Source organism: Gadus macrocephalus, chromosome 11 (assembly GCF_031168955.1).
Source record: "Gadus macrocephalus chromosome 11, ASM3116895v1".
Lineage (NCBI taxonomy): Eukaryota > Metazoa > Chordata > Actinopteri > Gadiformes > Gadidae > Gadus > Gadus macrocephalus.
In genome coordinates this window covers 3,310,372-3,324,087 of record NC_082392.1, presented here as the reverse complement: position 1 = coordinate 3,324,087, position 13,716 = coordinate 3,310,372, and the positions used below count along the sequence as shown (strand labels likewise).

The following is a 13,716-nucleotide window of genomic DNA, read 5'->3' as shown; positions in this document are numbered from 1 at the left end:
TCCCTCCCTCCCTCCCTCTTACGTGTGTGTGTGTCCGTGTGTGTGTGTGTGTGTGCGTGTGTGGTCGCCTCCCCAGGGAGAAGCCCCTCTCCGTCATGGACGAGGACTCCCGCTGTTCGTCGACGATGGGCGCCGGGGCCCCCACCAGCGCCCCCGGCGCGCCGCCCGTACCCTCGCACGTTGCCACCCCAGGTCTGACATCACCGCCTTACACGGCCACACCGGTGGACCACGATTACGCCAAGCGTAAGAGTGTCCGGCGGCAGCAGCAGGGGGTGGAGGAGCGGCGGCAGCAGCGGCAGCGGCAGGAGGAGCAGCAGCAGGAGGAGCAGCAGCAGGAGGAGCAGCAGGGGCTGGAGCAGGAGCAGCGGCGGCAGCAGGCTGATGGTACAGTCGCAGACTTAGACACTGGGGTGGAGGCCCCTGGGTGGAGGCCCCTGGGTGCAGGCCCTTGGATGCAGGCCCTTGGATGCAGGCCCTCGGGCGCAGGGCCTTGGATGCAGGCCCCCTGGGTGGAGGCCCCTGGGTGGAGGCCCCTGGGTGCAGGCCCTTGGGTTTAGGCCCCTGGGTGCAGGCCCTTGGATGCCGGCCCCTGGGTGTAGGCCCTTGGGTGCGACCCTTGGGTGCAGGCCCTTGGATGGGCCCTAGGGGGTGAGCCCTTGAGGCTACAGCCCTGTCCATTATGGGCTGGGTAATGATTATTATTATGATGATGATGATAATAACGATAAGGATGATGATGATGATCCCTGCCACCCCCCCCCCCCCCCCCCCCACTCCCACCTCTCCCCTCCAGCCCTTAAATGCACACACTGGGTGATTGTTATTGGTGAAGTGGGCAATATGGCTACTGAATTATTTATTTATGTAGTCCCGGTTTTGTTACTCTCCCTTATTCAATCCCATTCCGTCATATTATCCTCCTCCCCTTCCACTCCTACGAGTGTGTACTGATTAAGTTGACTTGGTATTTATTACTAAACGTATCGCAGTGCGGCGTAATTGCTATGGGCTCAACGGGGGAAAAGCTTTCTGCTCTATAATTTATTGACGTTAAGTAAGTATGTTTTTATTACGCAATACTTGACCATGAAACTCACAGCAATCTGTGTGTGGTTTCTTTTTACATTAAATCATCTCCATATGATTGTATAGACGCATGGGCTTTATTATGGTGGGATTTTCTTTGTCTATATCTATAAGAAAAACAACAATATGATAAGATGCGGTTAATTGCATTCCCCCTCTGCCCTCAATTAATGGATCCTATTGTCCTAGGGATGAAAAATGAATTAGTTACATTTTTCCAAGCAAGTGAATCAGAAATAGCATGGCCAAATTCCCTACCTCGTGATCTCATCATTTCCATCCAACCCTTTTCCCCGAATCATGATGATTGATTGCAAATTGTGTGAATTCTGCAGCCATGTTGTCCCATGTGGCCAGTTTTTCTCACCCTTTTCAGATTCCTTCCTACCTACCTGCCTACCTGCCTGCCTGCTACCTCTCTGCCTGCTTGCTTCTACCACCTGCTTTGCCGTGTTTATATGTATATTGATATTGATGCATACGCATGTGGATATAACGAGGTGATGGTTGCACAGTGTGAGACCTTAATGTCTCACGGTTCACTGAAAGGTGTGGTGTTCGCTTCTCTGGATTCGGGGGTTCACCTAAACGGGCTGAAAGGCTTTGACTTTGGTGTTGGTGGGGTGTTAGCTATCCAGGTTTTTTGTGTGTTCTAATAATGTGATTCATGTGAAAGGTGCCTTGTCAGGAAGGATGTGTCTGAGCGGTGACACATATGTCTAATGACTGTGAGAATGTACAACCATGACGCGGCTGCGAGCCCTCCTGGGTCCTAAACCCTGGTTGGTTTAGCCTATTGGATGTGAGGCCTGATTCAGACTCAAGACCAAAACCACCACGATTGGATTTGAAAAATAACACAAAGGATGCACTTAAATCCAAGGAAATATAAAAATAATCATTTTATATTAAATAATTGACAATGGGCCTAGCTCTTTGTATCGACTCGAACCGCAGTTATGGTAATGTTCATAAAGATTTCAAACGCTGCATATGTGTAGACCTTAGTACCTCATCAAAAGACACATATTCTTTAATCCATTTATTTTTTTACTCTGTAGACCAATTTACACATCAACCAGCAAAAAGCAAGCCACAAAAAAGAGTATCCCTTTGTTTGCTTTCTGAAATATCAATCCGGTTGTCAGGGCATCAGAACACGCTTATTACCTCGGAACTGTCTGCCGTGACCAGAGTTGTTTGGGTGTGAAATGAAATGCAAATCCCCCCCCCCCCATCCCAGAGGCCGCTGAGACCCTTCAGTGTGCGCCTGGTTTGACGCACGGTTTGAGTCTGAATCAGAGTCTGGGGAGGGGAGTCATTTCGAAAGGGAAGTGACATCCACTCAGATGAGAGGGCTTTACCCCACCCCACCACCCCTTGATTCCATTTTAAAATATCTCCTACAGCCTCCTCTGACCATGATTACTGCCTGCCCAGATCTTCAATGATGCTGGCTTCCCTGAATGGTACTTCTGCTGATACCCACCAGACTATAATCAGTGTCTGTTGTTGTTGCTTATGAATAATAATAATAACCATAGTAGAACGAATTCCGCTACGATTTTTAAGAAAAGGAAAAGGAAAAAAAGCCCTGTTGGGGACATCGCGGTCCTGACTGTATATTTACCTGCGTACTCATTCACACGCGTTCACAACCCATTTTCTCCTCGCTTGTTTAAAGTCTGAGGTATTAGCTCATTACTACGCCGTACCAGGGAAAAGGTTCCTGGAGTGCGTTCTCCTTCGAGTTTGCAAATGGGTTTTGCACCTCCTGCTAATTCTGTTATGTAAACTCCCCAGCCAGGGGGCTTTTCTCGCAGAAGCTACACAATGTGGCAATTAGGATGAATGCTGGCATTTCGGTTTGGCGTCCCTTGCCAAAAAAACACCTTTGCTTCATTAGAGGACTGGAGTCTTAGCATTAGTGTGAGGATGGGTGCCACGTGTTTCTATTCTTAATGCAGCACTAATAATGTTCGTTCTTTTATTTAAAACAAAGGCATTGGCTTTGTTAGAAGCACACGCCTATTAACTGCCTCTAAACAAACGGCCTGCACGGCGTTTCGCTAAACGTACGCGTCTCTGGTGATGTGGTTTAAAGAGTATAGATGACTATTGTTTTTTTTGCTAATCTAATCGCACTGAGACGCTGAAAGCACCGTTACGCTAAAACTCAAAAAGTCAGTGTGTCCGTTTTCGACTCTAGTCCCAATAACCCGAGGCTGAAGGTGATACAATAGCAATCATATTCCAACAATCCTTCAGTGTGTAGCATCCGACCACGTGACTTTCATTGTTTTGTCTGCTGTCGTGTCTCCCCCCCCCCCCCCCCCCCCCTCCTTACCTCCGCAGAGCGCAGCCACGACAGCGAGCTGGTGCTGGTGCTGTCCGACTCCAACTCCACCCAGGACATCTTCACCGACCCCGCCTCCTCCCAGGACAGCAGCCTGAAGATGACCTCTGGGAAGGTCAGCTCCTCCTCGTCGGAGAACAACACGCCCCTGAAGGAGACGAGGGCCACACCGGAGGACCCGGGTACGACCGCTTGGAGGCCCCTGAGCTTGGGGGGGCCCCCCATTGTGGGCTTTAGTAAAAGGCCTACTGTGCTTCTCAACCAACCTGTTTGCGTCAGGCTCTGTATTTCCAACTGGCTTTTTCTTTTTTTGTTAATGGGTTCAAAATGTCAAAGCTCTTTCCGTGATGGTAATTGGCACACGCACAAAAAAAGAAAACATTGCGTAATTTTGTGTCACGCCTACTCATTCTGATGTGGAATGTTTTTCTGGGCCTTTATAACCGAAACAAGGACATGCTTGACTGGAGCGAGCCCAACGGAAATGTACCTACTGGTTTTATTTCGGTTCGATCGACATTTAGCACGAACGTTTGATTTAATACCACGATTTGACTCTATACTTTTGTTAACTCGAAGAGATTATTAAGGGCCATTATTCAGTTTGGCCTTTCATGGTGTTCAATTCTCAGCTGGAAAATACAGTTACAACTATGGATGGTAAAATTACACATTTAATAAATGTTTTTTTTACTTCATGATTTCATTAAAGGTCCTCAGAGTGAATTTCAAACCCCCTTTTCTCCTTCAGCCCCCCACGGAGAGAAGGGCCCGTTGGAAGGACCTCCGGGGGTCCTGCAGGAGACCCCCGTCCCCCAGGGCGTGGCGGACCCCGTGTGCGGCCCCCCGCCTGCTGCCGACACCCCGCCCCCCGGAGCCCCCGGACCCTCGGACCCCCCAGGGGCCCCAGCCGCCGTACCCCCCCACACGGAGCCCTGCCCCCAGCCCCCGCCTGCGGCCGTCGCCGTCACCCCTCCCAAGCCGGCCCTCCCCCAGCCGGCCGCCCCCCAGACCCCGGCCAGCGACAGCAAGAAGAAGCCGGACCCCCCTCCCCTGGAGGCGGTGGAGGTCCCCAAGGCCCTGCCGGCCGAGCCGGAGGAGCAGCGCCGCCTGCTGGTGGAGCTGTGCGTGCGCGCCCTCTTCCTCTGCCTGGGCCGCTTCCCGCAGCACTACAAGAGCCTGTACCGCCTGGCCTTCTTCTACTCCAACAGCAAGACCCAGCAGGTAGGACCCTGCCACCTCCCACAAGCCTTCACTTCCACCACCTCCCACAATCCTTCACTTCCACCACCTCCCACAATCCTTCACTTCCACCACCTCCCACAAGCCTTCACTGCCCCCACCACCACCTCCCACAATCCTTCACTTCCCCCACCGCCACCTCCCACAATCCTTCACTGCCCCCACCACCACCTCCCACAATCCTTCACTTCCCCCACCACCACCTCCCACAATCCTTCACTTCCCCCACCACCACCTCCCACAATCCTTCACTTCCCCCACCACCACCTCCCACAATCCTTCACTTCCACCACCTCCCACAATCCTTCACTTCCACCACCTCCCACAATCCTTCACTTCCACCACCTCCCACAATCCTTCACTTCCAGCACCTCCCACAATCCTTCACTTCCCCCACCACCACCACCCACAATCCTTCACTTCCACCACCTCCCACAATCCTTCACTTCCACCACCTCCCACAAGCCTTCACTGCCCCCACCACCACCTCCCACAATCCTTCACTTCCCCCACCAGCACCTCCCACAATCCTTCACTTCCGCCACCTCCCACAATCCTTCACTTCCCCCACCACCCACAATCCTTCACTTCCACCACCTCCCACAATCCTTCACTTCCACCACCTTCCACGATCATTCACTTCCACCACCTTCCACAATCATTCACTTCCACCACCTCCCACAATCCTTCACTTCCACCACCTCCCACAATCCTTCACTTCCACCACCTCCCACAATCCTTCACTTCCACCACCTCCCACAATCCTTCACTTCCACCACCTTCCACAATCATTCACTTCCACCACCTCCCACAATCCTTCACTTCCACCACCTTCCACAATCCTTCACTTCCACCACCTTCCACAATCATTCACTTCCACCACCTTCCACAATCATTCACTTCCATAGCTCAATCTCGAGAGGGGTACTCCAGACCTTGTGGGAAATAAGGTCGTTCTCCTCTTACCCTGAGTCAAAAGAGAGGTACTACACCTGTTTGGTTTTTCTCTCTGTCAGCCAAGTCTAGCGTTGGACAGAGTTCGGGTTTGACAGAGTTGGCGTTTGACAGAGTGAGTGAAAATCAATGGTAGCAGGTGAGATAGACTACTTCCGTGAGTGAAGTGATGGTAAAACACAACATTACAGCTTGTCCAAGGTAAAGATATTCATCTCTCTTTGAAAAGTGAATCTATAAATATATAGTCGACCAAAATATGATGTATTGATTGCTGCATTTGGAGGTCTGACATCACTCAACACCGAGAGGGGGGTTGAACAAAGACACAGATTCAATGTTCACAAAGAGATTTGTGAAATCGCAAAAAACATCTTTACTTCGAGTTAGCTGGAATGGTGTGTTTTCCCATCACTTCACTGATGGAGCTAGTCCAACTCAGCTGCTACCATTGATTTTTGATAACTCTGTCCAAAGCTAACTATGTCAAATCGAGCGCTGGGCTGATTGAGTAAATAATTGTACGGCGCTTCTTGCCTCACTTGCTTCAGGGGAAAGCACAAAATAACCTTATTTCCCCAAAAAGTCAGAGTATTCCTTTATTGCTTTTCTTGGTGGACTTTTAATGTCGATATTTGCAGCAGAATATTCCCCTCCAAACCTATAGAACACCACAACGACGTGTAGCTCATCCCTACCATGTCTCTATGGGTTGGTGTGAGGGAGAAAACACAGAACTAAGCCATTTTATTTAAATGTTTGGAACTTCCTGCCCAGAATCCCTGCAGATTTAAACGAAGTGCTGAAACAGCGTGTGTGTGTGTGTGTGTGTGTCTGTCCGCGTGTGTGCACGGGCGCGTGTGTGTCTCTGCGTCGGTGTGTGCGCACGTGTCCGTGTGTGTGTGTGTGTGTGTGTGTGTGTGTGTGTGTGGGCGGTAGCACAGTGCACACTCTCAGCCAGCTTGGCACTGGGTAGCTTGTGTTGAGCTTTCGCTGTGCCATCCTCCTGTCTCCTTGTTATTGCGGCTCATGTTTTAGCGTATTTATTTTCCTTGGTTGGGATTCAATTGTGAGGAAGAAGTTTGAGCGAGAACCACAAGGTTCCTCCGGTGTGTCCCGCACACCGGACCTTCGTTCACCCGGTATGTGAGTCTGGTCCCTGGATGTGGTTATCGCACCATCAGCAGCTGAGAGATAGTGTTGCTCATGCTGAATGAGACTGCACATTTTGCAGCGGCGGCTTATGGTTAGACCGATGTGTGTGCTTTTTGCTACAACATCTCTACCTCCTCCACACTAGCTTGATAATGAAGCTTAAATAACCCACTACCTTCAACTTTTCTGTTTTTCGTTTCAAGTTTCCGTGTACCTCATAAGACTGCTGATCTTCATCATTGAATTGTAAAAGGATGTCGGTTAACCACGTCAACTGTGGGCCATCACTCCCAAATGTCACTTTTGCGTTGCCTTGGATACCCGTGTACCGTACAACCCGCTATCTCCAGACGGGTTGGATTCCATTAGACGGTTTCGGTAGGCCGAGAGGAAATGGTCCTGGTTCCATTACAGGGATGGTGTGCCTACAGGAAATGGCTTTGTACATCTTGATTACATTTTATCTAGACGTTAATGGAAGTGTTGCCATGTGGGCTGTGGTTGAGAATAGTCGCTGGATGCATTCTGTATGCAAACTTAAAAAATAAATACCCCCAAACATTTTAAACAAACATACAGAACCGGTTATGCTAATTTAAAGAGGTGACTGTGAACTACTGAATACGTTATTGGTTCACATATTTTAATTTGGGCTGTGTCTCATGTCCATAGAAACAACCTCCTGATTAAATATACATTTGGACGAGATCCATACAGTAATACTCTATATTACTGTCCGAGGTGACTCAAAGCGTCTGCTAAAGTGACAAAACAACCTGCGTGGTGGCATTGAGGAGCTGACAGGGGTGGGTTGACTCACTCAACGATGCATGCCGGCTAGGACGTAGACTTCGGAGGATCAAACCCAGACCTTTTGAGCCGTGCAACGACTACATGATCTTCCCCTCTGGTGATAGTTGCAATCGACAACGGCAACAACAACAGATACTTCCCGATTCCCTCTGATCCATGCAATCCAGTGCTCCCTCGGCTCGGGTCTTCAAACCGTCTTGTCGCTCCGACAAGACGTGAGCCGCTGATATTCGGCCAAGGCTTCCCCCTCTGGTGTATGACTTCTTGCTTCTCTTTGTACGCCAGGATGAAAGTAGAAGTTACGTCAGGGCCCCCCGCGCGCGCCAGGGGATCGGAACCACGCTCGCCTGATTGACGACATGATGTGATGAAGTTGTTTGCCTTTTACACCAACCCGCCCCTTACCCCCCCCCCCCCCCTTCCGCCCACTTTAAAAGCCTTTTGGACCTTTTCCATTTAATTCCCCACCTTTTCTTTTATTGACTGGGGCCTGCGAGGCTCCCCGCTGTGGGGGTGGGGGTGGGGGGGGGGGGCACGGAGCAGTAATCTGCTGTTATCCGCCAAACAGGCATGTGTAGGTAGCTGGCCGGCCTGCAGGTTAGACGCCCGCGTGCTGTGACTCACCGGCGTGTGAGTCACAGCCGTGCATGCCTCCGTGTTCCTGCTCCCCTCGGATCAGGAGCATGTTTGCCTCGGCGGCGGCGTCGTGGTTGTTGTTGTTTTCCTTTCCCCCCACTTTTGTCCGTTTCCCCCTGGCTGCAGACCACCGACCACGGCCTCCAGTGTGAGAGAGTGTTTCTGGGGGTTTGGGTTTTTCCTGTTATTGCCAAACGAAGCGGTGAAATGCTGCTGTGTTTCCATCCTCACCCATGTCCACAGATCTAGTGTGTGTGTGTGTGTGTGTGTGTGTGTGTGTGTGTGTGTGTGTGTGTGTGTGTGTGTGTGTGTGTGTGTGTGTGTGTGTGTGTGTGTGTGTGTGTGTGTGTGTGTGTGTGTGTGTGTGTGTGTGTGTGTGAATAATCATTGCTTTCTCTCTCTTCTCCTCAGAACCTACAGTGGGCCCGAGATGTGTTGCTAGGAAGCGGTGTCCCATGGCAACAGCTCAAGCACATGCCAGCACAAGGACTTTTCTGCGAGAGAAACAAGACCAACCTGTTCAATGTAAGGCACGACGCGCAGCAGAGTGGCCGTTTACTCCAGATCTGGCACCTCTATGCCTCATGTACTGCTTAGGAGAAACACTCACTTTGATAGTTTCACATGTTATATACTTCTGCAGGTGGTAATAGCTAATTAGACATAATAATTTGACATTCATGCATTTATCCTTTTCTGTTTAATGTGTTCAGCCGTGCATTGTGAATCGGTTCAGGGTATCAAAGAGCGTATTATCATTTCTGTAATACTTGCGATTTTCGCTATTCACCAGAATCTATTTAATGCACTCAAACAAGCCTGAATGTGGTCAAACCCCAGACACAAAGGCTGTTTGCTGAATAGGAAAACAGGGGGGGGGGGGGGGGGGGGGGGGGGGTATTGTTCTCTTGTCTGCCTCGTTGACGAGTCTTACAGAGGGTTCCTTCCATCCAAGGAAACGACTGTGTTGATCCGGAGTGCATTTCACGTGACACTCATCTCCCTTGAATGGCGTCCACACGGACACACTCATCACGGCTACGGTCGCCGGGCGTCGACGGAGGCATGTGAGCGATCCGTCCCCTCGCCCCCCTTATCGTTCCGGTGCTTTCCTCTGATTACCTGGTCGGAGCGCAGGTGTGTTGCGGACACAAAGTGAAGGGGAGCCCGAAAGTGTGTAGGAGCGGCGGGCGGTGCGTTCGGGGGCCGGTGGTGGTGGTAAGGGAGCGGCGGGGGTGGGGGTGGGGGTGGGGGTGGGGGTGGGGGTAGAGTTGGCAGAGCCACAGAGCTCGGCCCCTCTTGGCTCCCTGAACCTCCTTCTGGAGTAAAACCTGCTGCCTCCCTACACCAACTGTTGGAGCTTTAGTGTCTCCTCCTCCCTCCCTCCCTCCCTAGCAGTGGCTCTCCCAGCCTACATGGGAGTATATCATACCCCCCCCCCCCCCCCCCCCCCCCCCCCTGTGTATTTATAAACCAGGCCTTGGTAAGATTGCACTGCTGGCGCTTGGTTTATTCGCATAACCGAAGAAGAGGGGATTTGAACGCGCGTTACACTCTGGCGAATCGACTCCTGTGCTCGTCGACAGAAAAAAGTTGGTGCCCGGGGAAAAGTGGTGTACCACACGCGTGGAACAGATATGCATTCTGGAGCCGGTGACCTGACCGCTGGTTCACAGGCCTGGCCGACCGTTGGCACAAAACTAAATGGGTCATCGCTGTCATTCCTCGGTGAAGGACTGAGCAGAACCGGAATGCCGGAATGGGGAGCGGAGTGTGGGACCAAAGCCCTCCTTGGATCCTAATCCTATGAGGTGGTCACTTCCTGGACACGTCGTGCTGGTGAAGCACGCACAGCTCGCTGGTGGCAGGTGGTGAACGCTGGGCATGCCATATGTAGTGTCCCCCCCCATGCCCTACTTTTGCCTCCCACTCTTGGCTGGTTCGTTCGTACCCAGCCGGCCTAAAGTAACCCATATACCGGAGCCCCCCCAAACGATGCAGATCAGTCGGAGCCACGTTGCATAATTAATGCCGTCTGCGTCGTCCCATGATGGGCACGGGTTTGAGGCCAAGTCAAAACAGTTTTTCTGGTCATCAACCCTTCAGCCGTTGGGTTAGCGCCTTCCAACCTCGGTCGCGGCACTCGTAGAAACGGGCTTTTCGACTGCAGCCACGGCTTTGGGTCGGTTCAGGAGGTGTGTGGGTGATACCAGGTAATCAGGAGCTTTGGTGTCACGGCTGATGTACTATGAGCTGCAGGACGTGTGATGGCAGGAAAGAGAAATCGACTGTGTTCCGCTGTTTTGACCCTCTGGCTGCAGATGAGTACTGTTTTCTTACCCCGCAGAGTCGCCCTGTGCTTGCCGGGGCTTGATATTCACACACACACGCACACACACACAGAGACACAAACAGACACACACAGCCAGAGTCCTTAACTCATGCATTGAATACCTCTCTTTTTTCTGCTAAAGAACGAAATGTAATGCCTCGTTGCGGTCTCAAATCTGATTGTGTCTGATAACTGCTTTGCACGTCGACTTGGTGTAGCCTTTCTTGGCTATTATCTTTGCTTGCTGTTTGGCCTAAATGGAAGATGGTTTGGTTTTTGGGCATCAACATTGCATTCTTTAAAAGATAAAAACAATATAGCTTGTCTACTTATTTATTTATATGTATGAAGGCAATCCTTTGTCATTTGTATTAAACCAGAAGGAGGAAGTCCAGAAACATCAATATTGTGGGGAAGTAGAAAAGCAAATGCCACCATCAAGCCTATCTGAATTAGCATATGGACACACGACAGCAATTTTTGACTATCTCCATATCATGTCAGATGGCATCATCCTTATGCTAGATGCAATAAAAAGGGCAAACCCATGTATTCTGTTCAAAACTGAATGTGCTCAGTGTTTGGGTTCCACTGGGCTGTGCAAGCAGCCTCCCCTAGCCCTAGCCTCACACCCAGTGGGTTGGCTCTTTGCCGACATGCAGTGGAGGTGGAGCTCTGTGCATGGGGGTTGCGGGGGTGGAGCACGGAGCCAGCTTAGGACATGTATAGAGTGCCTGAAGTTGAGTTTGGTTGTAATTTGCAATCCCAGAGGCCAACTTCTGCCTTCGACAGCAATGTTCCTCCTCGCTCTCCTCCTGATCTGGTAGGTTCTCCAACTGTTTTAGTTTTCCAGCACCTCGGGGAAAAAAACCGGACATATGTTTGGTCGGGGAGTTTGTTGTGATCGGCCAGGGAGGGAGGGAGGGAGGGAGGGAGAGGGAGGGAGGAAGGAAGGATGCAGAGAGACGTCCAGGAATGACGAGAGAGGCAGAAGGTGTGGGCAGTCACCACGCTGTGGGCTTGTTGCTTGCAGGACTTCTGCTGCGATGAATCATTGTTGTGTGCTCGTGTGCGTGCAGCGTTATCTCGCCCGTGCAGGCGACACCCTTTCTGTTTCAGCCTTTGTCTTGTCTCCTTCCCTCTTCTCCTCTGCTCCGCGGGTGTGTGTGTGCGTACGGCCGCCCCCGCCCCGTGTTTACCCCGGTGCTGCCGATGCTCTCTTTAACTCTGGCTGGGCGCGCTTCTCCTTCGTCGTGCTCCCGCTCCCTTTAACTGCTCGCTTTGTGATCTCCCACCTCAACGCTCTCCCACCCCCCCCTCCTCCTCCTCCTCCTCCTCCTCCCAACCTCGAATCACACCCTCTCCGCGCCCCGCACTCGTGCTCTCACTCTCTCTCCCTCTCCCAACTCCTGTGTTTTGGTGCGTGGGTGTGCTCTCAACAGGCGGGACTTATCCAGCCTTGCTACCCTGATTGGCTAGCCAAGCCTTGGCTCTTCTCTCTGTGTGTGTGTGTGTGTGTGTGTGTGTGTGTGTGTGTGTGTGTGTGTGTGTGTGTGTGTGTGTGTGTGTGTGTGTGTGTGTGTGTGTGTGTGTGTGTGTGTGTGTGTGTGTGTGTGTGTGTGGTGAGAGGGAGCAGAGAGGGGGGGGGGAGGGAGTAGTGGGGTCAGGGGGGAAAGTGAGTGTGTGGGCGTTATGTTGTGAGATGGCGAGGCTTGAGAGACGGAGAGGAGCGAGCGAGTTTGCCTGTCAGAAGAAGCCTCTCCCGCCGCTGACATCCTGCCCTCAGCCCTCGGCTTGTTTTGCTCCGGTCAGCCCTGCCTCAGCCGCCGCCTCCTCCTTCTACTCCTACTCCTCTCGCTCGTGTTGTGTTCCGCGCGCGGTCGCGGTTCCTGCCATTTTTCTCCTCCTCCTCCGGCGGCTCTTGCAGCCCCAGCGCACACATGCAGCCCTCCCCTCGCTGCTGGTGCACGAGCCTCTTCTCGGGGGTGGGGGGGCACGGCTAGGGCTGCCCGCCGCTGCTGCTGCTGCTGCTGCTGGCACGACTCCGGCCAGCGGGGAACTGTCCAAACGAGAGCGACCGCGGGAGTAGCTCCGGAGCCAATGGACTAGCTTTCCTACGGTGATGGTGAGTCGCGAGCCGTCCTTCCCTAACGCTCTCTCGCACTCTACCGCTGAGAACTTCCCGGGCTCCACCGACGGCGTCGCGAAGCGTATTTCTAAACGTGTGTTGTTCTTTTCGTATCGCGTGTCGCACGTGTGTGAGTTTGCCTTTACGGTCTTGGGCAGAGCTGTGAGGGAGGCTGTGCTGTTTAAGAGAGGTTTTAAACTGCCCTGCTCCTGGGTATTCCCAGGGTTCCTGGGTCCCCCGGTCTCCCCGGGGTCATGACAGGAAACAGATGCAGTAGGCTGGGAGTGTGAAGCTGCTCTGTAGGGACCACCATGCAATGTATGTATGCTGAAGGGTATGGGGAGAGCCCTATGTACTTACATGGTCAGCTCAACATGTGTGTGCCTTGGGGGAGTTACTGCTAACGCAGCACTGCTGTGTGTGTGTGTGTGTGTGTGTGTGTGTGTGTGTGTGTGTGTGTGTGTGTGTGTGTGTGTGTGTGTGTGTGTGTGTGTGTGTGTGTGTGTGTGTGTGTGTGTGTGTGTGTGTGGCTTCATATTGTTTACAGTTACAGTTTGGCCATTTCTTTTCAGATTACAGCAGGTCAACTTTGGCCGCAGTTTCAATGTTGTTTACTTTGAACCACTTTTGTGTTAGGTGGTTAATGTACTTTCAAAGTAAAACTAGCTTCCAAAAAGATTGGATCTAAGGACTAATGTGGCCAACAATTCTTGAAATATGTCCAGTATTGAGCAAGAACGCTGAAGCCGTAATGCAAACGAGCAAACCGTCTGCAATGCAATCCTTTGGGGCTACAGCGCCCGTAAATGAACATTCTGTAAAATAGTTGTTCTGTTCATTATTGTGTACAAACAAGTCTCGCTCAAGGAGAAGTCTCGCTCTGAAATCCCATCTCATTGTTGCAGGAAATGTCCCTATTGTCATTACAATGTAAACTCTCCTTTACCCAAATCTTCAGGATAACACAAAGCTACGCTTTCTCACATCCAACACAGCAAACTCTCCACCCTT

General features: G+C 51.7%; 1 protein-coding gene across 1 annotated transcript in view; it reads left to right on the top strand.

Annotated features, from left to right (window-relative positions):
• The window catches only part of cabin1 (calcineurin binding protein 1), a 51,002-nt gene that overhangs the window by 20,965 nt on the left and 16,321 nt on the right, over nt 1–13,716 (top strand). The window contains exons 27-31 of the mRNA XM_060064785.1: nt 77–387; nt 2,499–2,558; nt 3,445–3,627; nt 4,197–4,669; nt 8,657–8,770. Of these exons, the coding sequence (XP_059920768.1) occupies nt 77–387; nt 2,499–2,558; nt 3,445–3,627; nt 4,197–4,669; nt 8,657–8,770 (1,141 nt within the window). The remainder of the gene's footprint in view (nt 1–76; nt 388–2,498; nt 2,559–3,444; nt 3,628–4,196; nt 4,670–8,656; nt 8,771–13,716) is intronic.